We start from the raw sequence: 24,675 nt of genomic DNA on the forward strand, positions 1-24,675 counted from the left end.
TCACACCATGGAGCTGCTGTCTCCCACCTTCTGCAAGAGCTGCAACAGGGACAGATCCTGATTAGCAGTAAAATCCTCCAGCGCACCCTCGGGGGGCTGCGGAGAGACCGTGGTGACCTTTTCTGTCCGGTCCCAACCATGGCGATCGGGATTGATATCACCCAAGGACTGCAAATCCCAAGGGTCATATCTGCCCAGGAGAACCGTGCCCAGCGCCCTGCTCACCTTGCTCAGCACGGGGATGTTTGCCAGCGAGCCCAAAAACCCAAAAGCCACGGGGAAAAAACTCCTGTAGCAAAACAAAGGTCTCTGTTAAACCCCGTGCCAGGATTTCACCGGGATGGGAGCAGCGGGGGCTCTGCCCAGGGCTGCAGGGCACGAGGCTTGCCCAGCTCCCATTTGCCAGCCCAGGGCACCCATGCCACGCCGGGGAGCCGGGTGCTGCGGGACGGACCTGAAGAGGGTGATGAAGCCGTAAGCCTCCAGCAGCATGCCCAGGAGGGGCCACCGCATGAGGACGACGAGGACCCCCCCAAAGAAGAAGCTGGTGCCCTTCAGCTTTGGCCGCTGGAAGAAGAAGGTGAAGGTCCTCCTGAAGCCAATGATGAAGACCAAGCCGGAGAGGAAGAGGATCTGCGAGGATGAAGGGGAGCAGGTCAGAGAAGCACTGTTCAGATGGAGCCTTTGTCCATCCTGGGCATCCGTGCCTGCTGTGGGGAGCACCGGCCCCACTGTACTCACGTTCCCGAAGGCCAGGAGCACCGAGTCGAAGTACAAGAGCATCCCAAAAAGGATGAAGAAGAGGCCGAAGCCAACCAGTCCCACGCCGATCCCTGTGGAGGACGGGAGGAGGGCTGAGACGGGGGCTCGGGCACACAGCTGAGGTCCCACTTTGGGCTGCGGTTGCTCTCCTCAGCACCTCCCTGGCCCATTCCCTCCCAGAAATGTGGTTTGGATTTGTCTCCAAAGCTTAGAAACAGCCTTTCCCCCTGCCCAAGCCTTGGGGAGACTGTCAGGTACCCCAGAAATTCCTTTGGGCTGCCAGATAAAGAATAAACCACAAAAAAAAATAAACGGGAAGGTTGTCACTAGCATTTTTCTGAACAGTGGCACGACGGGTGTCGGTGCAGGCAGCCGGTGGGAGAAGCTGGCGATGCTCTCCGGACGAGCCAGGCACCTCCCCGTTGCTGTTCCCGATGCAGACCGGGGGCAGAGGGTGAGGGCAAACCCGGCTCTGCGGCACCCGTGGTGCTGGTCCCCGCGCACAGCCCTGCCTGGTCCCCACGTCCCAGCAGAGCTCTCCCCTTGTCCCCCCGCCCCAGGGATGGGGCTTGCTGTTGCACCCTCTCCCTGCCCCGATGACCCCGGTCAGCAGCCTCCAGCCCCGCCTGGGCACCGTGGAGCATCCCCACGGCGCGCCCTGGTCCCACGGGGCCGGGCATCGCCGCCGGGACACGGCCACCCCAGCCCGCCCGCTCGCTTACGCTGGAAGTCGGTCAGAGACACCATCTTGCCGGCGACGGGGCTGGGCGAGGCCGGGCGAGGGCGGTTGCCCGTCCACGTGCCTCTCCAGTAGTGACCCTTGGAAAGGCCTTTAGTCCCCACGTCATCCTGCAAATCATTAACAGCCCGGCAGCACCTGCCCCGCGCCCGCAGCATCTCCTTCGGAAGGGATGCGGTGGCCGGGCATCGCCGCAGGCTGACGTATGGAGGGACCGGTGGCCGTGGGTCCCTGCCTGGTCCTGCCCCAGCCTGCACGTCCTTCCTGGGAAGGGATGGCTTGGAGCAATCCCCAAAATAGGGGGATGCACGTGGCTGCGGTGTCCCTTGGGGTGTCCGAGTGGTACCTGGGGCACCGTGAGCCCCCGGCTGGGAGGGAGCCCTGCAGGGCGCTGGGTGCTGCATGCGCAGCTCCCTGCAGCGTCATCACCGGTGCATCGCATGGGGCAGGGACGCTCCCAGCTCACAGCCCTGCGGGACGGGGGAGCTCGGCACCCGCCGTGCCCCAGCCCCGTGCAAGCCCCAGCCCCGTGCAAGCCCCGGCTCCCGGGGTTTGCTGCCCAGTGCAGCGCCGATGGCTCAGCCAGACCTGCTGCCGGTGGCTGATGCAGGGGCCCCGCATGGCACGTGCCACCCCCCAGGGACCTCTACACCCACATCCCTCGGGAAAGTCCGCAGGGACCAGCTCCACACATTTACAAATGAGCCGCTTTCATTCCTTGGCTCTACACAAACTTGCCGAGTACAAATGTGGGGTTTTTTATTCCTCCAAGAGGGCTGGCTATTGAGCAGCTACAGTTAAAATAAACCCCACTGGGCAAACGATCCCCCCAAAACAGGGCGAGGGAGGAGAAGGTGCCCGCAGTGAGCTGTGGGCAAGGCAAGACCCTTCCTGAAGGGTTGAAATGCTGCAGCCATTCGTCCGCTGCCTCTCCAGCCTAATATTGAAGTGTTAGCTGAGGGCACCTCTAGACAAAAAACACCGACACCTTGTTGTTTCTTAGATACTTTTATTTCTCTAACACTAGCAAAAAAACCCAGAAAACAAATGCCTCCCTTCCCACCCTCCCCAGTGCATAAATAGATTTCGTCCCGATGCAAATCCTTTCTCGGTTACAAGTCACTGGTATATGAAGTGTTATGAAAAATAATAACCAAAATAAAATTAAGAAATAAGTTTTTTTTTTTTAAAAAAAAAACAAAACAACAACAACCAAACCAAACCAATGACCACCGGGTTCCACACTAGGGCGGCCGTGGGGTTCCGGTGCACGCCTTGGGGAAGGCTCAGACCCGGCCAACGCGGTACGGCCGAGCCGGAGCTCGCCGGTGGCTCCGGGTATGCCAGGGGCAGGAGCACCGGGATGCTCCTCATCCCCTCCGACCCCAGAGACGGGAGGAATTGCTGCCCATGGGTCTGCGTGCCTGCTCGGCTCCCCGCCGGGCAGCACGGGCTCTGCGTGGGCTGCAGCCGTGCACCGCGGTCCCCGGCACGTCCCCGGCGGTGTCCCCACAGCCGGTGTAAGTGGGGTCTGCCCCGGTTACACGAGCTGGGGAGCCCGCCCCGGCCGCCACGCCGCTGCACTCAGGGACAGGGAAATAAACACGTCATCTCTTAAAACTTACAGTCTCTTTATATTTTATTTTTAAATAAATTTGCTTTTAATAAAAGCAGAAAAAATATATATATTTTAAATAGGTTTTTTTTTTTCTTCTTTTTTTTTTTTTCCTTTTTTTCTCTGATAAATTGGCAAAGAATCTGCTTTTGTAACTCATTGGCAGGGCTGGTGCTAACAACCCCGCGGAGAGATTAGCACAAAACAGTACCTCCCAGAAAAGAAGAGAAAAACAAATATAGATATATATTATAAATGTATAATTTCCATAAAACATATATTAAGGCATGTAATAGCAAAATAAAGGGCCAGCTTTATGAGCTAAGAGGGCTGCGGGAGGCTTGGGAGCGGAGCGGCACTCGGGGCTCCTGGGGTCCTACCAGTATTGCTAAACGGGGTGCGTGGGGGGCGATGGGGATGCAGGGGGGGAGCACGGGGCAGGGGTCCCGGCGGGCGGCAGGAGCAGGTAGGGGAATAGCGGCAGGAGGGACGGCGCCGAGCTCCTCGCCCCATCCGCCTTGCCCGCCCCAGCGCGGGATTCCACTTCTCCAGGCAGTTAGCCAGCTTTTTTTTTTTTTTTTCCCCTCCAGGAAGCTGAAGAAAAGGGTAAACTTGCTACAGGAAACCCAAATAAATCAAAGGGTCTGGAGTGCAACGGCAAAGTCTTGGGGCGAGATGCGGTGCCAGATTTTCAGGGGGGCCGAGACGCAGGCGACGGCGGGGCGGGATCCGGCGCTGCTCCTGGTGCCGAGGACGAGCCCCGCTGCTACCGCCTGGCCCCAAGCCCCTTCCCCTTCTTGTCACTGTCCCCATCCACCGCAGAGGGATCCCTGCCGAGCCCCCGCCTTCACCGGCCCACCTCGCACCCCAACATCCCGCACCGCTCCTCTGCTCCCGCGCAACGTCCCCATCCCCGCCCAGACCTCCCGCTCCGTGCCAGCGGCGCACCAGTGCCCCGGGCAGCCCTCGCAGCACCCCCATCCTGAGCGCACCGCTCCCCCGGGCACCCCCGCGTCCTCCCCCCAGTCCCATCTCCACCCGCCCTGTCCCCGACACAGCTCCCTCTTCCTCCTGAGCCACCAGCGCGAGGAGCGGTGGGGCAGGCCAGGCTCTGCCGGCTACCACCCCCAGCCAGCCAGATGCTAAAAGCAGATTGAGGGCACAGGGAGGGGAAGAGGCACCCGAGGAGCAGGGATGGAGCATCCAGGTCCAGCGTAAGGTGGAAGCACCATCCACGGTGGGGACTGGCCGGTCTGCACCCAGAAGAGCCCCTTCGCAGACCTTTGGGAGACCAACACATCAGCACGGGGAGCCCTACGCTCCCCCGGTGCTGCCCCGGCAGGGAGATGGCCGCTGTCCCGGGGTCCGCCGCTGCAGATGCCCCTGCCTGGCCGACATGCAAGCCTGACGCCCCAGACACCGCCGATCTGTCCCCGTGCCAGCTGGCAGCCCAGGGGCTCCTCGGGAACCACGATGCAGCGGACAACCTCCCAGCACCCGCACGTCTCCTCCGGGACAGGGCAGAGCAGCCGGTGCTGCTGGCGATGCATCTCCCCGCTCGGCTGTGCCGGGTGGTCTCGCCGTCAGTGGGAGGGAAGGGGGTCCAGGAGAACCGAAAACGATGGCGAGAGGTTCGGTGTCATGTCGGCTAAAACGTGGCCCCATGGAACTTGATGGCACCGGCAGCAGCCAGGGCTTGAGCTGGAGGGAGAGGAGAGCAGGGCTGAGCTACACGTGGGGTGGCGGGTGGTGGGGCAGCCCCTGTGCCCACCCCACAGACCCCTCCCACCCTGCTCGGAGGAAAACCTAGCGCAGATTCGGCTCTCTGCTCCCAGCTGCCTGGGGGAAATCTCCAACTGAGCAGGGGGACGCTGTGTCCCCCTGCAGTTTGCAGCCACCAATGCAGACGTGCCAGGGCAGGCGTCCCCCAGAGCCTGGCCCCAAGACCACCCCCCCTTTTTGCTCTGTGCATGGGTCCCCCTGCCCGCAGCGGCCTGCTGAGCCCCCCCTGCCCACACTGGGGTCGCTGGCTGACCCGGCCCAGGGGCTTCGCCTTGGAGGACACTTGCGCTTGGTCCATGGGAGGAGACGGGGCTGACGTGGCTCGGGAGACGTTAGCTGGAGCAAGCAGCGATGGACAGACGGCGGGCACAGAAGAGGCACCCCCCGCCCGGCCCCCCAGGATGGAGAGAGGATGGGATGAAGTACGAGAGAAGAGGTGCTTACTTCATGGCTCAGACACGCATAAAATGGCTGTTGTCGGCGACCCGGGATGTTTCAGACGAGAGGGGGTTGGTCGGTGGAGTCGGGGAGGCTGGGGAGGTGGGAGGGCTTGGGGTAGCGCATTGAGCTGGAAACAAGAAATGGGAGAAGGGCGTGAAGAACACAAGCTGCCGGCAGCGGCGAGGGGAAGGAGGCGACCCAGCGAGAGGTTAGCGGCGGGGAGGAAAGGGAGAGGAAGGAAGGGGGGAAGCAAGCGCGGTCAGGACAAACAGCCACAGCGGCGCCCGGCCGCGGCGTGCACACGTGAGCTCCCTGCAGGGCTCCTCATGGACAAGGTACGGCGTGCCGCCACGCTCGCTCGGGCACGGCGTGCCACCGCGTGCTGCACGGCCAGGCGCTCCCATCCTGCGGCCGCGCCAACGCTTCCGACAAGGTGCCGAAACTCGCGCCCGGCCGGCGCGGCTGCTCCAGCCCACGATGCTCGGCGCTGCCACGGGGGAAGGCAGCCCCGCGCACCGCGGGCAGGGCCCCGGCAGCTGCCGGCATCGCCAGGCTGGCTCTCCCACTGCCCGGGGATGCCCTGCGCCAGGACCGATGCAGCCTGCTCTCCTGCCTGTATCGACCCCTTGCTCTTGCTGCCTGTCTAGCCCGTCAGCTCGTCCTGCATCCAGCCTGCCCTGCCCTCACCCCTCCTGCCCGCTCGGCACCGTAACGCTACCTGCGGTCCGCTCTCCGGCGGGGCTGGCAGGCTCCGACCCTCCGTGCCCCCCCGTGCCTTACCCGAGAGCATGCGGCCCCGGCGGGAGGCCTCGGCAGCCAGCGCGCACGAGATCTCTATCCTCTTCTCCTGCTCCTGCAGCTGGGTCTCGGGGTCCTGGGGGGCATCCACCTCCCCCTCGCCCAGGGGGATGACGTTCTGCAGGCTGCGCAGAGCACCCGGCATCAGCACCTGTGCCCGGCCCCAGCGGGACAGAGCCTGCAGGGATGGGCAGGGAAGGGGTGCAGGCGGGTGGCAGGGTGCACCCCGGGATGGCTGGTGTGGGCATGGGCACAGCAGCCTCACCTGGATTTGGCAATGAGAGTCTTGATCCTTTCCACCTTCTTCTGCTTCTCCTTCATCTCCTCGGGGCTGAGCGGCGTGTCGGGCTCCAGTTCGATGTACCGCTCGGGGATGATGACTTTGTCCGGTGTGGAGAGCTGGGCACAGAGGCAAGGGCTGAGCCGAGTGCCAGCGCTGGGGACCGTCCCCGCTCTGGCACCCACCTGCCCCGCTTGCCCTCAGCTCCCAGCACCCGCTCGGACAAGGGCAGCCCCTGGGCACGGCCAGCGGCTCCAGGATCCTGCCCGAGGCAGGAGGATGGATCAACCCCCCGGCACAGGGTGCGGAGGGAGGGATGCCCCGTGCCCCGGCTGCCAGCTCCCCCGGGACAGCCCGTCCTCACCTCCTTGTTGATGTCCACGTCATAGTGCTGCGGCTCCAGCTCCATCTTGCGCAGCCGAGCGATCTCCTCCTGGGGCGTCTCGTAGACCTTGCCGGGGTCGTCGGAGCGCAGCGCTGCCTCCAGGTCGGAGATATCCACCTCATGGATGCTGCGGTGCCGACGCACCTGCGAGGGACCCCAGCCCCGCTGAGCCCCCCTGGGATGGCACACTGTCCCCTGTCCCAGCACCCAACCCCTTCCCAGCCCCCCCCCATCCCCTCTGCTCCATCAGGGAGCTCAGGCACCCCGCAAAGCGAAGGCTGGTTTGCCCCAGCCCCGCAGCCGGTGCAGGGACTCACCACCTTGTAGGAGGCGGGTGCCTTTGTGCCGGGGGTGTCGGGCTGCTGGCTGCCGGGGAGCTGCAGGCTGCGCCGCTTCTCCTTCATCGAGCCGCTTTGGTGGCGTTTCATGCGGTCGATCTGCTCCTCCACGCTCATCTTCACCTTCGTCTCGTTGGCAAACACAGCGCTCTTTGGTCTCTCCTGGGGAGAGCCCAGCACCACGCTCACGCACCCCTGCGCGCAGCGGGGTCCGGCCCCATCCACCCGGTGCCGCGACCCTCTGGAATGGGGCTGGCTCAGCCCGCTCCTGGGGTGGGGGGGGGGGGTGGGGAAAGGTGCCAAAATAGCCCAGGGGGTCCCGAGGAGCTGGATGCCGAAATGTGGAACCATGCAGGAGTGGGCTCCCCTGTGCACTGCCCCAGCCCCGCAGGCTGGGATACGGCCCCCACTTTGCTAGCCCAGGCCCCAGCCCCACCACCCCGGCCCCCAGCCCCTCGAGGCGAGCCCTACCCGGGAGCCGAGCCCGTTGGCCATGCCGCCGGTGCTCCTCCTCGGCACGCCGGCCACAGGCACCACCTCCTCCTCCGCCGGAGACTTGGTCCTGGGGGGGACAATGCCCACTGCGGAGCAAACCAAAACACCAGGCTGAACCTCCCCAAGGACCAAGGGCAGGGTCCCGGCAAGATGCTGGGTGCTCCTGGCAAGCACGGGGAGCCCGCTGGAGCGGGACCCGCCAACCCCGGTGCCGTACCCTTGTTGAGAGCCGCTTGCTTCTCCGCCTCCTGCTCCTGCCGGCTCTGCGGGAGCCCCTCGGCAGGGGGCCCGGGGGGGGCCGGTCGCTGCACCTCTTTCTTGCTCTGCTCAAAGCTCGGCTTGGGCTGTGAGGGAAAGCAGGTCCCTGGTGAGACCCCGTCCTGCCTGGGGGCCATGCTCTGCCTGGGGACAGACCTGCTGCTCTCCGCAGCTGCGGGGTGATGTACGGCCTGCAGACACGCTCCCGGGAGCGGACAGACACACAGACACCAGCCAGGCATTACCAGTGCACCCCAAACATGCGGGGAGAGGGGCTGGTAGGGGTCTGCAGCCCTCGCCCCAGCCTGTCGGGGCCGGGCATCGATGGCTGTCCCCATAGGACAGGCTCCTGCATGGGAAAAGCTTCCTGCAAGGGGTGACCACCCCAGCACGGCTCGGAGGTGTCACCCGGGAGCTCCAGGACAGGGACACCCTGCCTCTGCGCTGAGCTCCAGCAAGATCCTGTGCCCGCAGGAGGGGGCAGGGTCCCGTGGGGGCAGAAGTCAGGGCAGACACTGTGCCGCAGCGGAGAGCGAGCAAGGGGCCATTTTGAGGGTCCTTCCCTTCCTGCATCCCCTGGGCACAGCCTGCCGAGGGCCCAGGCACTGGGGCAATGGCGCTGGTACAACGGAGGGGTGCGGCAACAAGCTGAGGAGCCCCAACATGGCCCCCCTCAGCTGCCCTGTGCTCTTCATGGAGATCACGCATCCCGACACCCCTTACACCCTGCGGATCAGCAGGCAGCCACGACTCTGCTACCCCGCAGCTGCACGGCTGCTGAAGATGCCGCCTGCGCTCGCGGTGGGGTCCCGAAACCCTTCCCAGCTCAGCACGGCCGCTGCTTTGCGCTGCCAGCCCCCACGTGCACTCATCCTGACCCGCCGGCTGCAAGGATGCTTGTGTCTCCTGGTGTCCAAACCTGGCCCCTTCCCCCGGCAGGAGCACGGCCGAGGCATTGCCAGGAATTCCCAAATCCAGGTTTGCCCTGGGTGGGCAGGAGTTGAGGGGAGGTCACCCCCATTGGCAGAGCTTGCCAGTACTGCACGGCGGGGAGCGGTGCCGCGGAAGGACAGCGAGAGAGGCGAGGGCAGAGGAAAGCAGAGGGGCTGATACCGGGGGGCTGCAGCAGCTTTGGGGGCTGCCCAGGAGCCAGTCCCTGTTCGGAGCGAGGGGAGTGGGTGCTGTGTGTGGGTGCAGGGGACCCGGTGGGGACAGGAGGGCCACGGCGAGGCTGCTGGGGGAACGCTGCCCGTTGCTCCCCTTGGAGAGGGCAGGTAGCAGCCACGCACCGCTGTCCCGCAGCCAAGTGCCACCTCCACACTGTCCCTGTCCCCCCTGCTAGGGCAGAGGGTGGGCAGCCCCGTCGCCTGTCTCATCCCAGCCCCTGCCAGCCGATGCCTTGGGGAGGAAGAGGACGGGGCCGCTGCTGCGGGGCTGCTCTGGAGGTTTTGGTACCTGTCCCCTCTTCGCCTCGCCGCCTTGCTGCCAGGAAGGGGAGGTGGGGTACGGCCAGAGGCGGCTCTCGCCGGGGAGCGGAGGAACGGTCGGAGGAGACTCCAGGGGTACGTAGGACTTGGGGAGGGGAGGTCGAGGTGGGCCTGGTTCCTGGGGTGGAGAGGAGCATGAGGCGTGAGAGCAGAGACACTGAGAGCCGGGAAGGAAGACAGAGTTAGAAAAAGATCAAGACAACACACAGTGGAAGTGTCGAGCCAAGCGTTGAGCCAAGGAAAGGAGGAGGGAGAGCAGCCGGCCACCGCTCCCGGGGCCCCGCGGTCTCCGTGTCCCCATGCAGAGGGGCAGCGCTTCCCACCTCCCCTGCCCTCGCTGCCGCACGTCCCCCCAGGGCAGCGGGGCCAGGCAGGGCTCGGGGGCTGCCCAAGCGAGGGGCTCCCGAGCTTGGGGCTGGCAGCCCCCAGGAGACATTGGCATCGCTTCTGTGCAGCCAGGTGGGGTGGGGGAGTCCCCACGTTCCACCCTAAACTTCACGTGGAGGAGGGCGAGACCAGCACTGCTGGACCCCGAGCAAGGGCAGCGGGAGGGGACTGCGGTGACAGCAGGAGCTGGTCCTGAAGCCACAGGCTGGAGCTGAGCAACCCTCAGCCCTGAGGGCTGCTTGATGCCGGAGCCCAAAGGCTGCAAAGCCCAGCTGCAGCCCCTGCAAAGGACCACAGACCCGGGTGTCACCGGGGGACACCACAGCCCATGCACGTGGCCAAAATGGTGCCCCCAGGCAGAGCCACAAGGAAACCCAGCCACGCTCTGTGCCTGGTGCCCACCTGTCCCCCGAGCGCGAGGGCTCGGGCCAGCCTGCGAGCCAGGCTGGGGACCCGATGGTGGCAAAGGGCTCCCTAGGGACACCCCGGCTCACTCACCTCACCGGGTCCTGGCTTGGTGGGCGAGCCCTGGGAGCCGGAGACGAGGGAGAAGGGGCTGAGGGGGCTGGTGAGGCTGGCTGAGCTCAGGGGGCTGGCGGGGCTGTTGGAGCTGTACGTCCCCGAGGGGCCAATGGCCACTGCGGAGAAAAGCAGAAATAAGCGCCTGCACCAGGGCCTCCGCTTCCCCGAGCGGGCGCTGCCATCTGCCTTGTGGCAGCGCAGGCACCGGGGATGTCCCAGGCTGTGGCACGCTGGGGTTTGTGCTCTGCGAGGGCACACTCTGCTCACAAGCTGCTCACCTCTGTGCTTGGCAGTGTCCGTGCCACGGGACGGGTTGTTCTTCCTCAGCCCCTCCATCACGTCTTGGATCCGCCAGATCTCCTTCTGGATCTGCCGGTTGAGCGCTTCATTCTGGAAGGGAGAAAAGGCAGCGGTCAGAGTGGCTCCGGCCGCTGCCAGCCCCGCTGCACCCCAGCCCCGAGCCGTGGGACCCGTGGGCATTCAGCTGAGGCAGACACAGCCCGGGGGGGGCTGAGCCATCACGCCCACGCCTCATCTCCTGCCAGGAGCCATCCCTCTGCTCCCCCAGGTGCCCGCCGCAGGCTGGGGGGAGCTGACGGAGCCCCAGCAGCATGGGGAGCGCTGGGCTGCAGCCCCTCGATGGCACCCAGGTGCCCACGGTTCCTCAGCCCCTCTGACCTTGCCTGTGGCCAAAGCCGGACACTGAGGGCTGAGCACGGAGCAGCCACTTGCAAATTGGCTCTTTTGGGGGGAGCGGGGGGCTGAAGGAAGCAGGGGGTCTCCACCTCCACGGGGATGGCGGGGGGAACCCCGGGGATGGCGGGGGGGCCGGTGGGGCCGGCGGGGTCCCGCTCACCTGGATGTCCAGGTTCAGCTGCTCCCAGAGGTCGTCGTGCAGGGCGGACACCTCGCTCTCCAGGCTCTCGTACTCAGCGGTGCTATTTGCCAAGGCCTGGGCGGGGCGAAGGTTGGGTGGGTTAGGGGGTCTTTGGCAGGTTCCCCCCCCCGAGCTGCCAGCAGCCCTGGCCAGCGCAGCACGGGAGCACCCAGGAAAGCACGAGGACGCTGCACCCAATGCAACCCACCCTGCGCCACAGAGGGGCCGGCAGTGGCAGGGTGCCAGCTCTGCCGTGCCGCGGCCAGGCTGTGCCCGTGGGAGTGCCGGGTGCCGACGGCACACCGGGCGCAGCAGTGGAGCCAGAGACGGAAGCAGGAGCTGAGATGGCTCCGGGCACATCTGCCAGCTTGGCACCACAGGAGTTAATTTGCTTTGTCCGCAGTGAGGGACTTTGGTTTGTCTGGGACCCCAGCCAGCCAGGGGATTTCCCTTCTCTATTTTTTTTTTTTTTTTTTAACAGGAAGGGAGCAAAGGGATCACTGCGGGTAGGGGAGCCAGTCCCCAGTCCCTGCGGCTGCTCGGGGCTGGCGGGATGGGGACCGCCGCGGGGGGGAAGCCGGTTACCGTGCTGGCCTGTGACAGCTCCACGCGGATGTTGATGAGCTGGTTCTGGAGCGATTCCTTCTTGTGCAGCAGCTTCTCCGGGTAGGCAGGCTGGCTCCCAAACATCTCCAGCTCCTGGTGCGTCCCCATCAGGGCACTCTCCAGGCTCTCCTGGGGGGGACAGGAGGGAGACGCAGCCATGAGAGCCCAGCCGGTGCAGGAGCTGCAGTCCCTCTCTTTAACAGGCCATGAATGCATGGGGACTCCCAGGACCACGGCGTGGCCAGGACGTCTCCTCCAGCTCAGAAATGTCCCCGCTGAGCTGTCCCCAAGACAGCAGGACATGTCGCTTCCCCGCCACGAAGGCGCTGCCTGGGCACGGCCATCGCCGCATGGCCAGGTTTGTCCCTGGATGGCCGCTTGAGCTGCCCACCGCGTACCTTCTCTGCTCGGAGCTGCTGCACCAGCCTCTCCTGCTCCCGCAGCACCTTGTTCTGCTCACAGAGCTTCCCCAGCAGCTTCTGTCTCCGGGAAGGAAAGAGAAAGGGATGAGAGGATGGAGAGCCCAGCGATGGGGTCCGTGGGGTGCACCCGTGCTCAGCCAGGAGAGATGGGATACAGCTGGGACATGGCCCACGGGGTTGGTTTGATGGGACAACGATGGTTCTGGGGAGGGTTTCCAGCCCGCTGCTCTCATTGCAGGGACCCCATCCCCAGCCAGAGTGACAGGGGCCAAATGTGGACGTGGGGTGAGACCAAGCCGCTAAGCTCGGCGGAGGATTTAGTCCCCGAGCAGCACCCGCCACACTTGGGGCAGCACCCGCTCCCACCCCGGCTGTGCAGGAGGACTTGGCACAGCTCTCTCCATGGGGACAGCAGACCTGCTGTGGGGCACAGGGACAACAGCATGGGGAAGAAGGGGGGGACATGCAGGATGGATGTTTGCTCTTACATCGGTGTCTTGCTCGCTTATCTTGTAGGCGTGCAGCGTCTCCCTGTAGGCCTCCGGGAAGGGCGTCACCTGCAAGCAGAGTGTGGGGTGAGCCCGGCCCCGGGAGCCCCTGGGGAAGGGGAGGCAGCTCCCAGCCCCTCTTCCCCAGCCCCGTGAGCGGGGGAAGAGAGGCGAGAGCCGAGTCTCCGGAGGCAGCGGGTGCTCCCCGCAGCCGGCACGGCTGGGCAGATGCCGGCATCGGTCGGGAGGCAGCGGGTGCTGCAGGCTGCGCCGGAGGTCGGTGCTGGAGCTCTCACCCTGGCCCTGCCCGGCGGCTCGGATGAAGGCACAACCTTCGTCCCCAGTTCCTAGCCCCGGTGCCCATCGGCTGGGTGAGCCGTGGGAATTAGCTGGAGACAACCTCCCCGCAGGACGCCAAGAGCTGAGTTGAAGAGATGCCTCGTGAACCATTAACTGCCTGGCGTATAACTGCCACCATTTCACAGGCAGGGAAACAAAGGCAGAGAGATTACGCTGTAATCCCACTTAGCAAAGTGGAAACACCTATAAATCAGCAGCTGCATTAGGGCCTGTTTACCATCCGGCTTCTCTGTGAGTCATTTTCCTTTCCTGGAAATCTAAATTACTAATGCGACCTCAACAATTAAATGCCTCCAAGATCTCAAGATGAAAGGCAGAAGATAGGAAGAAGGGGATCATTATTGCTAGAAAGCAAGATGCTACTTTAGAGCCATTTGAAACTACAGGACAATGCAAATAGACCTTAGCCTGGGAAATGCCCGGCACGGCTGGAGGCAGAGCTTGGCGGGTCGGGATGCTGCCGCCTCCGGGCAGGGAGCCCGGCCAGCGAGAGCATCTCAGCAGCTCCAGCTTCGTCCTCCCAGCACGTCCCCGCTCCCGGCGCACAGCAGATGGAAACGGGCATCTTCCCTTTATCGGAAAACCCCAGCGATCGCCCGGTCGCCGCACGGTTGCGCAGCCAGGAGATGTCCTGGGCGGCACGGCGGGGCCCCACGGCCGCCCTGCCTGGGGCTGGCGGCACCATGGGCTGCGGTCGCAGCGCGGCCGGAGACACATTCCCGGGAGCTGCAGCCCAGCATCATCAGGGACATCCTGATGCTTTTGCGGCCCTCTCTGGGCAGGGAACGGAAGGAGGCAGAGCCTCGGGGAGTAAAAGGTTGTTTCCTCGCCCTGTTACGGGTTATTGCTTTGGTTTAAGAGCCTTGGGCTGGATTCCTGTCCAAGTCTTAAAATGCCCCGAGGGCCGGAGCCCCTCTGCTGCGGGGCCAGGCTGGGGGAGCTGGGGGTGCTCAGCCTGGAGAGGAGGGGGCTGCGGGGAGGCCTGAGTGCGGCCTGGCAGTGCTGAGAGGGGCTGCAGGAAGTGGGGGGGCAAGCTTTTAGCAAGGCCTGTTGTGACAGGACAAGGAATAATGGGTTTAAACTAAAGGAGGGAAATTTAGACTGGATATAAGGAAGAAATGTTTTACAGTGCGGGTGGTGAGGCACTGGCACAGGTTGCCCAGAGGCGGTGGAGGCCCCATCCCTGGAACCATCCCAGGCCAGGTTGGACGGGGCTCTGAGCACCCTGGGCTGGTTAAAGCTGTCCCTGGCACTGCAGGGGCTGGGCTGGGTGGGCTCTGAAGGGCCCTGCCCACCCAAACCATTCTGTGATTCTGTAAGTCATCCCACACCTTCTCCTTGCCTCATCAACACATGACGGCAAACGGGGTGAGCAAAGCACCCACGTCCAGCCCAGACGAGGACGAGTTCAGGACTGCTAGGTCCCCACCTCGCGCTCTCAGCACAAGGCTTTACCGGGTTTTAATGGCTCATGGATGGATTAGCAAAGCCTGGGATGGACTAGCAGGTCACTGAGAGCGTGATGGGCCAGAACCGCATGGATGCTGGAGTCTGCATGAGTGGAAATGGCGGGAGGTGACCTCGGGGATGGAGTGCGGGCGGCTGGCGTGGCTGCCATGCACGAGCCATGCACGGCCCGGCGGCCGGAGGCTTACTTGCATGTAGAGCTGAGCCCTAGGGGAGGAGGTCTCCACCATCCTGTTCACCATACTGATCAGGGTTTCGCTCTCACTCATCTGCGGCAGACAGGGAAGGAAAGTTCAGAGGTCAGCAGAGACGTGCTCGCGTGCCGCGGTGCTCGGGTGCCGTCGGAGCAGCGGGGCGGCTCGGTCCGGGAGCCCTCAGGGCATGGGGCTGCAGGATGCCACCTCCAAGAGATGTCCCAGGGGCTCAAGCCGCAAGGGGACGGCTGCCCCAGGCTGCTGCTGCTCCGTTCTGTGCACTCAAGAGCGTCCTGGGCTGGTTGCAAGCCCTGAAAACTTTGCGGAGGGGAAGACACAGAGAAAACCGAGCCAGCCCCAAGCTGGGTGGCAGCAAACTGCACACACAGACACAAGCTTGCACAGAGACTCCCACGGCTGCAACGCACTGTGTGGTCCCAGCAGACAGACAGACGGGCCCCACTCCTCGTGCTGACAAACGGCTTGGTGCCCTGCCCTTGCAGCAGAGCCGGGGCTGGGATGGCCCCGCTGAAGGCGCAGATGAGCTCCAGGCATACAGGAAGGTGACCAAAGCCTAGGGTCGGGGACAGCAGCGTCCCCCTCTCCAGTCCAGCAGCCTCCAGAGCCGGGTGGGAACAGGGTGCTCCCATGGAGACGGCACACTGCGGCCATGCTGCCACGCAGGGCAAGGATGCGACGGCGTTCGGCGTGCCTGTACCTCCCTAGAGCTGCAGCTGGCCAGCAGCGCTGCCCCGGGCTGTGCCGAGCCCTCCAGGGGAGCGGGACAGACCAAAACCCCCGGGCCCGTTCACACCCCTGCAACCCAAAGCGTTTTGCTGCTCTCAGTGCGCTGCTGCCGGGGCGCGCAGCCGGCAACGGCCGCAGGGTCCCTCGGTGCTGCGCGGTGGAGCCGCTCAAATCAGCGGCGCTGGAGCTTCACCGCTGCAGAAGCGCTGCAGGAGCCCGCAGCCCGGAGCGGGTGACACAAGGGAAGCCCCTCATGCCCTGCGGCCACGACCCTCGAGGTCCAAGGGGTGACGGCAGTTTAAGCACCAACCAGGGACCAAACACCGACTGGGGGCACGTCGGGAAGGTGGGGTGCAGCCGAGGGAGCCGGCCCCACGGCTGGACAAACAAGGAGAGAGAAAATAAAGCAGCAAGCTGTTTGAAAAGAGATACTTGACAGCGTCACTCCGAATTAGTCTCTCCAGAGGTTAGCAGGAGAGGAGGAGGAGGAGATGCAAAGCCTTTTTAGGGAGTGTTTTAAAGAGCCTCGGAGAGTGAGCATTGCTGCCCATGGCTGTGAAGTAACCCAGAGAGCTTTTATCGCAGCGAGTGCTCCTGCCTGTCCTTGGCTCTGCTCCAAGGCAGACACAGATCTTGGCGATTACTGCACCGATGGAGATTTGCAGACTAATGAGATTGTCTCTGGAGCAGCTCCCTTAGTGCAAGCCTGGCTTTTGCAGGCAAGCGCCCGGGCTGCAGCACTGGCCGACACCTCCTGTCCCTGGCTTTGACTTCAGCCGGTGCCTGCAGCTTCCACCCCACCGGTCCCGGGGGTCTCTCCCAGCCGCGCTGTCCCCACCCCGCTCCTGGGATGAAGTCAGTTCACACCTTTCCTCCAAACACCCCCTGCCATGCAAAAACCTGGGAGCTGCTGCTTTGGTATCAGTCCCAGCGGGTGCCTCACCCCAGCCCTGCATCGGGCCTCTCGCCTTCGAGGAGGAACAGGGCCAGCGCATCACCGAAACCACCTTGCACCCATCCGGCTCCCCACGGCTTGCCCGGCCGCCTCCTGCACAGGGGGCACCAGCCCCAGGACCCCTGCAGCAGCCCGGCTCGCCCCAACACCGGAGGCACTGCTGGGTGCGGGGACGCGCCGTCCAGCACGGCCACGCTGCCACCGTGCACCCGTGCCCCGTGCTGCCCCGAGCCAGCGCGGCGCAGACCGACCTGGGGAGGGTTTCAGAGCTGGCTGCCTCCCCTGCACCCCGGGAGCGGCTCCCCGAGGCCCTGGGCATGTGGGAAGCTTCCCCGGCTTCCCCCAAAACCCCCCGCCAGCTCCAGCACACCACACAGAAGGCACTGTCAGGGGGATTTTTCTGCCAAGCAATGAGCGACCCTACAGAGAGGGAAGGATGGAAGAAGCAAACCAAAAGACAACTCGTGCTGCTTTAATGCCAAGAAGGGTGAGGATGGATGTTAGGGGAAGAGATGCTGCGCTGGGAGGGAAGGGGACGCTGCTGGGGACAGGGCATGGGGGGACGCAAGCAGCGTGAAAGTTGCAGCCAGCTCTGCCTACCTGCTGGTCCAAATACTCTAGGTTTCTTTGCAACTGAAGGTCTAAAAGTTCATCCTACCAGGAGCCAGCAGGCATGCGGCAAGAAACGAACACACAAAACATATAAAAGAAGAAGCAAAGCGGTTAGGTGAAGGCTACGGAAAGGCGAAGACCTCTCGGCCGGGGAAGCCAGGCACCTCCCCGGCACAGAGCTGGGAGAGCTGCCATGGACGTGTCCTGCGGGACACCCGCTCTCCTCCCGGCTCTCCCGCCCGGCTAACGGTGCTCGGAGGAGGCACGGCCCTTTCCCTGCGTCTCTGGCTAGCGAGGATGGATGGCAGCATGGGTAGCTTATGGTAATTCGTGCTTCTCCCTCCTCCAAATGACCAGTCCCGCCCTGCGGTTTTGGGACCGCGCTCTGCGGGGGGACCTCCCGGTCTCACCCTGCCAGCTCCAACCCCTCAGCGCTCCAAGGGGAAACACAACGCAGGAAAAAGCAGCAGCTGTAGCCAGAAGTGAGGAAGCAAGAGGCGGAGAGGTGCAGGGTGTGCGCCAGCCTCAGCCCCATCCTTGCCGGGGACCACCCTGGGGGTGACGAGCCTGGCCCAGCATCGCAGGGCGTACGGGGGTCCAAGCTGTCCCACTCCCCACGACCTGCAGGGCAGGGACCGGGGGCCCTTCCACAAGGATTTTCTTTGGCTGCAGCCAGGAGGGACCAGAGATACCAGTAAAAGGACCTGCGGTCCTGACCTGCCCCAGAGCAGCCCAGCGCTGACCCAAAAAGCTGCCCCTGGAGCGGAGCGGTTCCTCCTCGGCTGCCCAAGCAAGGAGCCCCCGAGCTGGCCCACCTCCCCGGGGGGCTCCGTGCACCCCGGTCCGCCGGAGCTCGCCCCCTCGGCACCAGCAGCGTACGTACCATTTTGTCATGGACGGTGGGGGATGCCGGGTAGTGGTACGGATACATTCCCGCAGGGATGGGCCGTCTGTCGCCCAGATAGTCGTACTGAGAAGAGAGGAGACCCCCCCACCCCAAAACCAGAGACACGTGAGAGGCGTGCGAGAGGGCAGAAAGCACTTGCAAGGGCAGACCCCAGCCCCACAGCAGGGTCAGGCCCGGCTTCGGGGCGCACCGCAGCGAGACAGGGACACCAGCGCTCCCTGCGCAGGAGCACGTCACAGCCCTGAGCACCCCCGGGCTCCCATCCCATCCCCTCCCGCCCCGTCCCTCCGGGCTTGCAGTAGCAGCCAGAAGGGAACAACCGCAACCTGGGCAGCTTTGCAGGATGGCAAGGGGGGACCCAAAGCCATCAGCTGCTGCGAGCCAGGGACTCGGTGGCATTTTGAGGCCAGGCTGTGCATGCAGAGGGGACAAGCTGTGCTGCAGCATCCCTGTCCTCACGTCCCCAGCGAAGGTCCCCCTCCGAACGTGTGCACCCCGAGCGCCGATGGGCATTTACCTTTGGAGAACTGATGGATCGCCTCATCATGAAGGTGGCGGGGTCGGCGTAAATCTCCTCTCCCCGGGGTGGCAGCCGCTCGAAGCGGGTGCTGGGCGAGCGGACCGGTGAGTACACCCGTGCCCGGCTGTAGGAGCCCTGGCTGGGCGAGCGGGGCACGGAGCGGGAGCGGGGCTGCAGTGACATCCGTCGCAGAGAGCCCGAGGCTGCATCCACCTCGTCCAAATAGGTCGGCTGCCTCCCGGGACCGGGCAGCCAGAGCGGGATGTCTTGCCGGCCAAAACCGGGGTGCTCTTTCCAGTCGCGGAGCTGGTAGGTGCCCCCGTTGCGGAAGGAGTGCCGCTTGTCCTCCAGCGCCCAGGGCGGGCTCACCCGCTCGTAGGCGGGCATGGAGCAGATGCTGTCGGGGCGCACCCCGGGTGGGTAATACTGGTAGTCCTCAGGGTACTGGGGTGAGTAGGGGGAATAGTAGTCGGGCACCCGGCGAGACACGGGGTAAAACCTGGTGGGGCTGGGAGGGGAAGAGAGCCGTGAGAGCCAGGCTGGCGGCCCCAGCCTCTCGCTCCGCAGCCGGGGGTCCCGATGGGTGAGAACGGCCTTAGAGCAGGCAGCTCTGACACCAGCATCCAGAAAGCTGGCTGGCATCCCTCCTCCCAGGGACCCCGCAGTGGCTTCCCCTCCAAAATCCACCCTGCTCGGCTTTTTGGGGTATCCCCCGCACAGCTCAGAGCTGGCATGTGGGAACAGCCCAGAAATGAGATTTTCCTGACCCCAGGAGGGGATAAAGCAGATGGGAAGGGGAAAAAAACGTTTCCAGAGCATCACCTGAGGGGCAGCCCTGGCCAAAAGGAGCAAGACCCTCCTCTGCCCCCGGCCAGCCTCCCGCAGCCCTCACCTCCGCAGCTCCTCGGGGGGCACGGCCCCCCGGCGCGAGTTCACCCACTGCTGCAGCTGCGTCATCGAGCTCTTGCGCTGGGCGATCTTCTCGGGGTTGGTGCGGGGGGCAAAGCCCCGGCGGTGGGCCGCGCTCTCCCCGTCGGGCGGGGGGTACGCGGTGCTGCCGGGGCGTCTGGGTGACGAGTAAGGCCAGCCATTGGGCTGGGGCGGCCGCTCCACGCTCCCCGGCACCCGGGGTGCCTCGGGGTAAGGACTGCCGGGCTCCGAGGGCATCTCCTGCCCGGCGATGCCGTTGGCTTTGGCCAAGGGCTCCTTCTTGCTCTCCATCCTCTCCGTCTTCCTCTCGATCTTCTCCGAGCCACGGCCGTCGCCTTCCCCCCGGGTCTTGGCGTCGGGGTCAGCTTTGGGGTGCTCGCGGTGGGCGGCATTGCGGTGGTGGTGGTGGTGTTTGCTGGGGGGGATGTTTTCAGAGTCTGGCTTCTCGTGCCTGCAGGGTGCCGAGACAGGAGAGAGGGTCACCTTCCCTTCGCAACGCCCCTGGGACGGCCGGTAACGTCCTGTCCCTCCCTCAGCCTTGGGGGGCCAATGCTCCCCCAGCTGCGCTCTCCAGAGGGACCCTCACGCTCCCAGGAGGTCCCCGGTCACGATGCACGGCCCCTCCGCCCCATCCCCGGTCACGATGCACGGCCCCTCCGCCCCATCTCCAAGAGACCAGGGGAGAGGGGCGGCACGGGGAGACGGTGGGTGCTGACCTCTGGGTCGGGGGGATCTGCACCCGGGCGGCTTCGCCCATGGCTTGGATCCAGGACTCCTGCTCCTCCGTGTTCTCGGCGCTGAAGAAGTAGGTCCGGATGCCAGCGTGCTCGGCCTGGGGAGACAGGGACTGCTCGTTACTCGCTGGCGTCTCCTCCACCCAGAACACCATCACCTGCAGGGAGGCAGAGAAGTGGGGAGAGAGACAGACGGGAGGGTGAGAGCTCCATTGCCACCCCGGCACGAGGTTCCGCCGCCACAGAAGTCAGGCACGGTCCTTCCCTCCCCTGCCCCTCGCAGCCACATGCAGCCTTGGCGGCACTGAGCAGGAGGAAGGCTCGGCAGGCAGAGCCAGCGCCAGCCCTCGGCCCCTCGCAGGGGATCCCCCGGGGCCACGAGTCCCCCACGGTCGCCCCCAGCGATGCTCGGGGCCAGCCCCCGCCGGGGCCCTGCGCCGGAGGAGCAGCACCCCGGTGCAAAGGTCGCTGCACCCCAGCATCGAGTGGGTCCCCGCGAGGCGCACGGGGCTGACAAAGGGTCCGTGTCCCAGCGAGAGCGGCAGCGCCGGACGGAGCGTTATCGTTCATGCAGGGTTAGGGGGAAGGTGGCTTCTGGGCCCAGACGACGTTTTGGGGGAAAAGGGTTGGGTTTTGGTTCAAGATGGTGCCCACTCTCCACCCCGTGCTGGAAGGTGGGTCTGGCTATTCGGCGCCTTTTCAAAACTTCCTCCTTCCCCCTCTCTGGAAAGGGATGGGGGGCAGCAAGGAGGAAGAAAAGGGAGAAAGCGGGAGGGTTTTTCCCCCCCTGAAAGATGGGAAATGGGGTTCTGATTAAAACCCTCCCTTGGGTTTCCATCTTCCCTTTCCCCAGAGCATGCAGCCGCCATGCCCAGCTGCCGGCTCACCTCCTGCAACCCCCATGCACTCCTGCCTCTAAAAAGCTCCGCAGCCAGAGCAAAAGACCAAACCGAACCGATCCGTCCCCTGGATTAGCGCGAGCGGGGTGAGCGGAGCATGCCAGCAAGCCTGCGGGTCCCTCACCCTCCTGCATGCATCAGAAACACAAGAAGGTACTACCTAGGTGGTGGCTGGGTGCTGGCGTGGTGGACGGGCACGAAGAGAGACCTCTTGCCCGGGGATCCTCGCCCACGGAGAGAGGAGGAAACACAGACAAGGGTCAAGCCGCAGCGGGGCAGGAGCGCAGGCGCTGCAGCACAGACCTCTCCCGGCCGTCTGGACCCTCTCTACTCTTCTCTGAACAAATCCAGCCCCCAAAACTCTTGCGTGGGGATGGAAAGGCGGGCAGGCACCTGCAGAGCTCAGTTCGTGGGCAGCAGCTTTGCAAGGCTCTTTCCCCACCGGTGTCACAAGCCAAGAGACATTTTGACACCCCCGGGTCGCTTCTCTGCCTGCAGCTTCTGCAGGTGAGAGCAAAGAGAGACCTCACCGGCTGCCAGCATCAGCACAGGCACGCGGGAGAGCCCACGCTGCCACTTGCCAGCGTTCGCCCCTAAACCGTGCTCAGCTGCAGCTTAAATGCAGGTTTAAAGGAGGCAGCTACAAAAATCCATCCCTCAGATTGGAAAAACTCCTCCGCAGTGCCCTGCGGGGACCCCAGGCGCCGGCTCCTGCCACGCTCGCGTGCAGGAAGGCGCAGGCTGGGTTTTTGCACGAGCGTACACAAGCGCAAGCCAGCCTGCGCATCAGTCTGTCAGCAAGCGAGTGCTAACATGACTCTCCCAGGGACTGCGGGCAGCACGAGCGGTTGTGCCGGTGAAGGTGCATGGTGGTGCTGACAAGCGCTGTGCCAGGGAGGCTCGGCCCCTGCTCTGAGCGAGGGACAGCCAGGGTCTGCTGCCAGAGGCGGGCGCGGGAGAGCCCCGACTTGCAGCAGCCACCCTCCGCCTCTCTCCTCTCCAACACCCACGGCAGCGCAGGCTGACGAGCAGCGACTCATTGCAGGCTACACCCTTGCAATTACATTTGCCTTTCCTTTGCACGCCAGTCAAAGCAGGCTAAAAAACAACGAGGCGTTGGGGACACCCCTCTAGGTCTGGCTCCGGGAGCGCTGCCGAGAAGCGCCGCAGCAGCCGGCGGGGACGGGCTGGCCGGCAGCAGCGATGCGGAGGGGAAAGCGGGGCAGGGAGAGGGCCGAGAGCACCGCGCTGCTGCTCGCCCTGCACCCAGCACCTCCCCGGGTTGGGGGGCAGCAGCGCACCCCAAGGGGCAGAGCCCAGGAGCAGCTCAGGCCTGGGGCGGGTGATGACCTTGGAGATGCTGCTTTGCCCCACGCGTGCCTCAGTTTCCCAGGCAGAAGGCACATCCGCACGGTGTATCCCCGGGGCGTTCCTGCAGTCACCCCTCTCCTCAGCTTGCTCCACGCCCCGTCACCAAGAAAGCAAGAAGGGGGAGCAGCGGGGACCCTGCAAGCATCACCGCCACCCCCAGCGCCGTCCCAACGCTCTGCCCCCTCCAAGCTCCAGCACAACCATGCACTGACCTTGAACGTGTGCTTCCTGCTGATGTTGTCGGAGGGCTGCACGGCCGCCACGCGGAAGCTGAGGAGGGGGATGCTGCCCAGGATGCTCTCCTCCTTCTCATCTGGGGGGCAAGCGCAGGGGTTACGTGCACGGAGGGGCTGGGAGCCCCGGCTGCCCCCCAGCAAAGACCCACAAGCTGCTGCGGGGACACGGGCCCGTCGCTCCTTCCCGGGGGCGGGCGGGCAGGCAGCCCACCTGTGGGAAACCGCTGCCTGCCTGTTGCTCCCCGGCAGCTCGGCAGCTCCGCGCAGCTCGGCTGGGCTCGCACAACAGCCTGCTCAATTATTCATGCCCGCCCTCGGCTGCGATGCCAGGGCTGAACCCAGCAAGCTGCCAGGGAGGCCGGCGAAGGTGCCTGCATTAACCCCTTGGGTCCCCAATGCGGCAAACGCCCGCGCAAAGGGGTGCTGTGCACGGCCGCCGCTCCCCAGCAGGCTGTCGCCTCCAGACCCCTTGCCCACGCCGGCAAAACCGGCTCTGCGCCCGGTAACGGCCCGGCTTGGCGGGGAGGCTCCTGGCTGCTGGCCACCAGGTCCTGCCGGGGTGGGGGGACAAGCCGCAGGAGGCACCCGAGGCAGGGACGCGCTGCCGTACCTTTGTAGTAGAAGAGGCAGCGATCCACCAGCACGAACCAGCGCTTGTTCCACTGCTTCACCCCCGAGCTGGCCTGCGAGAGAGGGGCGGTGAGAGCAGCCCCCACCCGGGGAGGAGCGGCAGGGGTGGCACGGCCCCGGGGGTCACCCGGCACGGCGGGGGCTCGGGTACCTGCTTGTAGAGCCAGCCGCTTTTGGTCACGGCGGCGTTGGGGTTCCTCTTCATGGAATTGGAGCGCTTCCCGAAGGCGATGCCCTTGCGGGAGGAGCGCGAAGCCTGCAGAGGGGGAGAGGAGCCGCTCAGTCCCTGGGGGGGTCCCCGGCACCCCGTCTCCGCTGCTGCCTGCCGTGCCGCACGGCTCGGGGCACCCACCCGGACTCCGGCGCGCTCCGGGGGCACCTCCGACACCATGGTGTGGTTGGAGGGCTCGCTGGTGATGGTCGCCGGTCGCTTGCCGCCCGCTTTGCTTGACATGTCCAAGGTCAGTCTGCGGCACGGGAGGAGAGCCGAGTCAGCAGAGCCGCGTTTCTCCACCCCGCAGGAGCTGGCCCCTGGCATCCTCGCCCCAGGCACCGGCCCCCCACACCCCAGCCCACCTTGGTCCCCCATCAGAACCCACTCCCAGGCCCTGAAACCAGGGGAGTCGGGAGCGAACCTACTTTTGCAAGTCAAGTCTTGAGTTGTCCTCGGGGACCTGTCCCGTCACTGGGTGCAGGAACGTGTTCCGCCTTTCATTGTGGCTGTGAGCGACAGTGGCGGGGCGGTGGTTAGCGTCTCCCATCCCCGTCCCCCCCTCAGAAGCCCCTTGCCTTTAGCACCACGTTTGCTGCTCCAACCCCAGCGTTTCGCTGTCCCATACCTGCGCCGGCGCTGGCTCCCCGCGCCCTGCCCTGAGCATCGCCCTCCCCTGTGCCCCCGCCAGCCCCACACTTCAGATCTGCTCAGCACATCTCATCGGTGTTTCCCAGAAAGCGCTTGCCTCGCTGGGAGCCAAAATGAGGTCTCCCATGGCCGAACCCTCGTTAATTCTGCTGGACACATCCCAGACATCACCATAAACCCCGCTCCCACCCTTAGAAGTCGCTGCAGAAGCAGCAGCAAGGGCCCATCCTGGGCTGCACCCGCAGCGACGTCCCCAACGTCACATCCTCCCCTTCGGCTCGTTGCTTTGAGAGCCGTTTGCCAAAACACCTCGAGTCGGGCTAAGAGAAGGGTCACCTGGCCACGCGGGGCTGTGCACCACACAGACCCCGACCATCAGCCCAGGACCCACCAGCTCTTGCAGCTGGATCAGGCCCAGCTCAGCTGCAGCCCCGGTGCTGCTTCAGCGATGCTGGGGTCACAGGCGGCCGCTGCCGCCAGCGCAGGGCTCCCCGGCAGCGCCGGGAGGAAGGAGGCAGGGCTCCTGCCAGGCTCGGCTGGCAGTGTTTGCCATGTCCCTGCCCTGTCCC

General features: G+C 65.0%; 2 protein-coding genes across 2 annotated transcripts; both read right to left on the bottom strand.

Moving 5' to 3' along the window:
- GOLT1A (golgi transport 1A) lies at window positions 1–1,509 on the bottom strand. The gene is made up of 5 exons (XM_075722485.1): window positions 1,485–1,509; window positions 742–833; window positions 455–633; window positions 226–289; window positions 1–39 (listed from the first exon to the last, which is right to left on the bottom strand). The coding sequence occupies exons 1-5, from the start codon at window positions 1,507–1,509 to the stop codon at window positions 1–3; spliced, it is 399 nt and encodes a 132-aa protein (XP_075578600.1).
- A 3,841-nt stretch (window positions 1,510–5,350) lies between these two features.
- Window positions 5,351–23,698, bottom strand: PLEKHA6 (pleckstrin homology domain containing A6). Its single transcript, XM_075722451.1, has 20 exons — window positions 23,597–23,698; window positions 23,396–23,500; window positions 23,225–23,297; window positions 22,591–22,691; window positions 20,070–20,206; window positions 19,337–19,825; window positions 18,442–18,952; window positions 12,683–12,751; window positions 12,171–12,251; window positions 11,752–11,901; window positions 11,146–11,241; window positions 10,568–10,679; window positions 10,266–10,405; window positions 7,853–7,979; window positions 7,612–7,721; window positions 7,120–7,302; window positions 6,782–6,946; window positions 6,403–6,536; window positions 6,120–6,262; window positions 5,351–5,466 (listed from the first exon to the last, which is right to left on the bottom strand). The coding sequence occupies exons 1-20, from the start codon at window positions 23,696–23,698 to the stop codon at window positions 5,351–5,353; spliced, it is 3,144 nt and encodes a 1,047-aa protein (XP_075578566.1).
- Between the last annotated feature and the right edge of the window lie 977 nt (window positions 23,699–24,675).

The sequence above is a fragment of the Pelecanus crispus genome, chromosome 17 (assembly GCF_030463565.1).
Source record: "Pelecanus crispus isolate bPelCri1 chromosome 17, bPelCri1.pri, whole genome shotgun sequence".
NCBI lineage: Eukaryota > Metazoa > Chordata > Aves > Pelecaniformes > Pelecanidae > Pelecanus > Pelecanus crispus.

Excerpts from the sequence above, each read along its gene's own strand:
- PLEKHA6 (XM_075722451.1), bottom strand. The coding sequence starts at position 23,698 with ATGTCAAGCAAAGCGGGCGGCAAGCGACCGGCGACCATCACCAGCGAG. Across the intron at positions 12,752-18,441 it reads GATCCATCAGTTCTCCAAAG|GTGACGCCCTTCCCGGAGGC; the intron begins GTAAATGCCCAT and ends CTCTGCTTGCAG. Across the intron at positions 7,722-7,852 it reads GCAAGCGGCTCTCAACAAGG|TGGGCATTGTCCCCCCCAGG; the intron begins GTACGGCACCGG and ends TTTGCTCCGCAG.
- GOLT1A (XM_075722485.1), bottom strand. The coding sequence starts at position 1,509 with ATGGTGTCTCTGACCGACTTCCAGC. Across the intron at positions 634-741 it reads TGCTCCTGGCCTTCGGGAAC|ATCCTCTTCCTCTCCGGCTT; the intron begins GTGAGTACAGTG and ends TCATCCTCGCAG. Across the intron at positions 40-225 it reads ACATCCCCGTGCTGAGCAAG|CTCTTGCAGAAGGTGGGAGA; the intron begins GTGAGCAGGGCG and ends TCCCTGTTGCAG.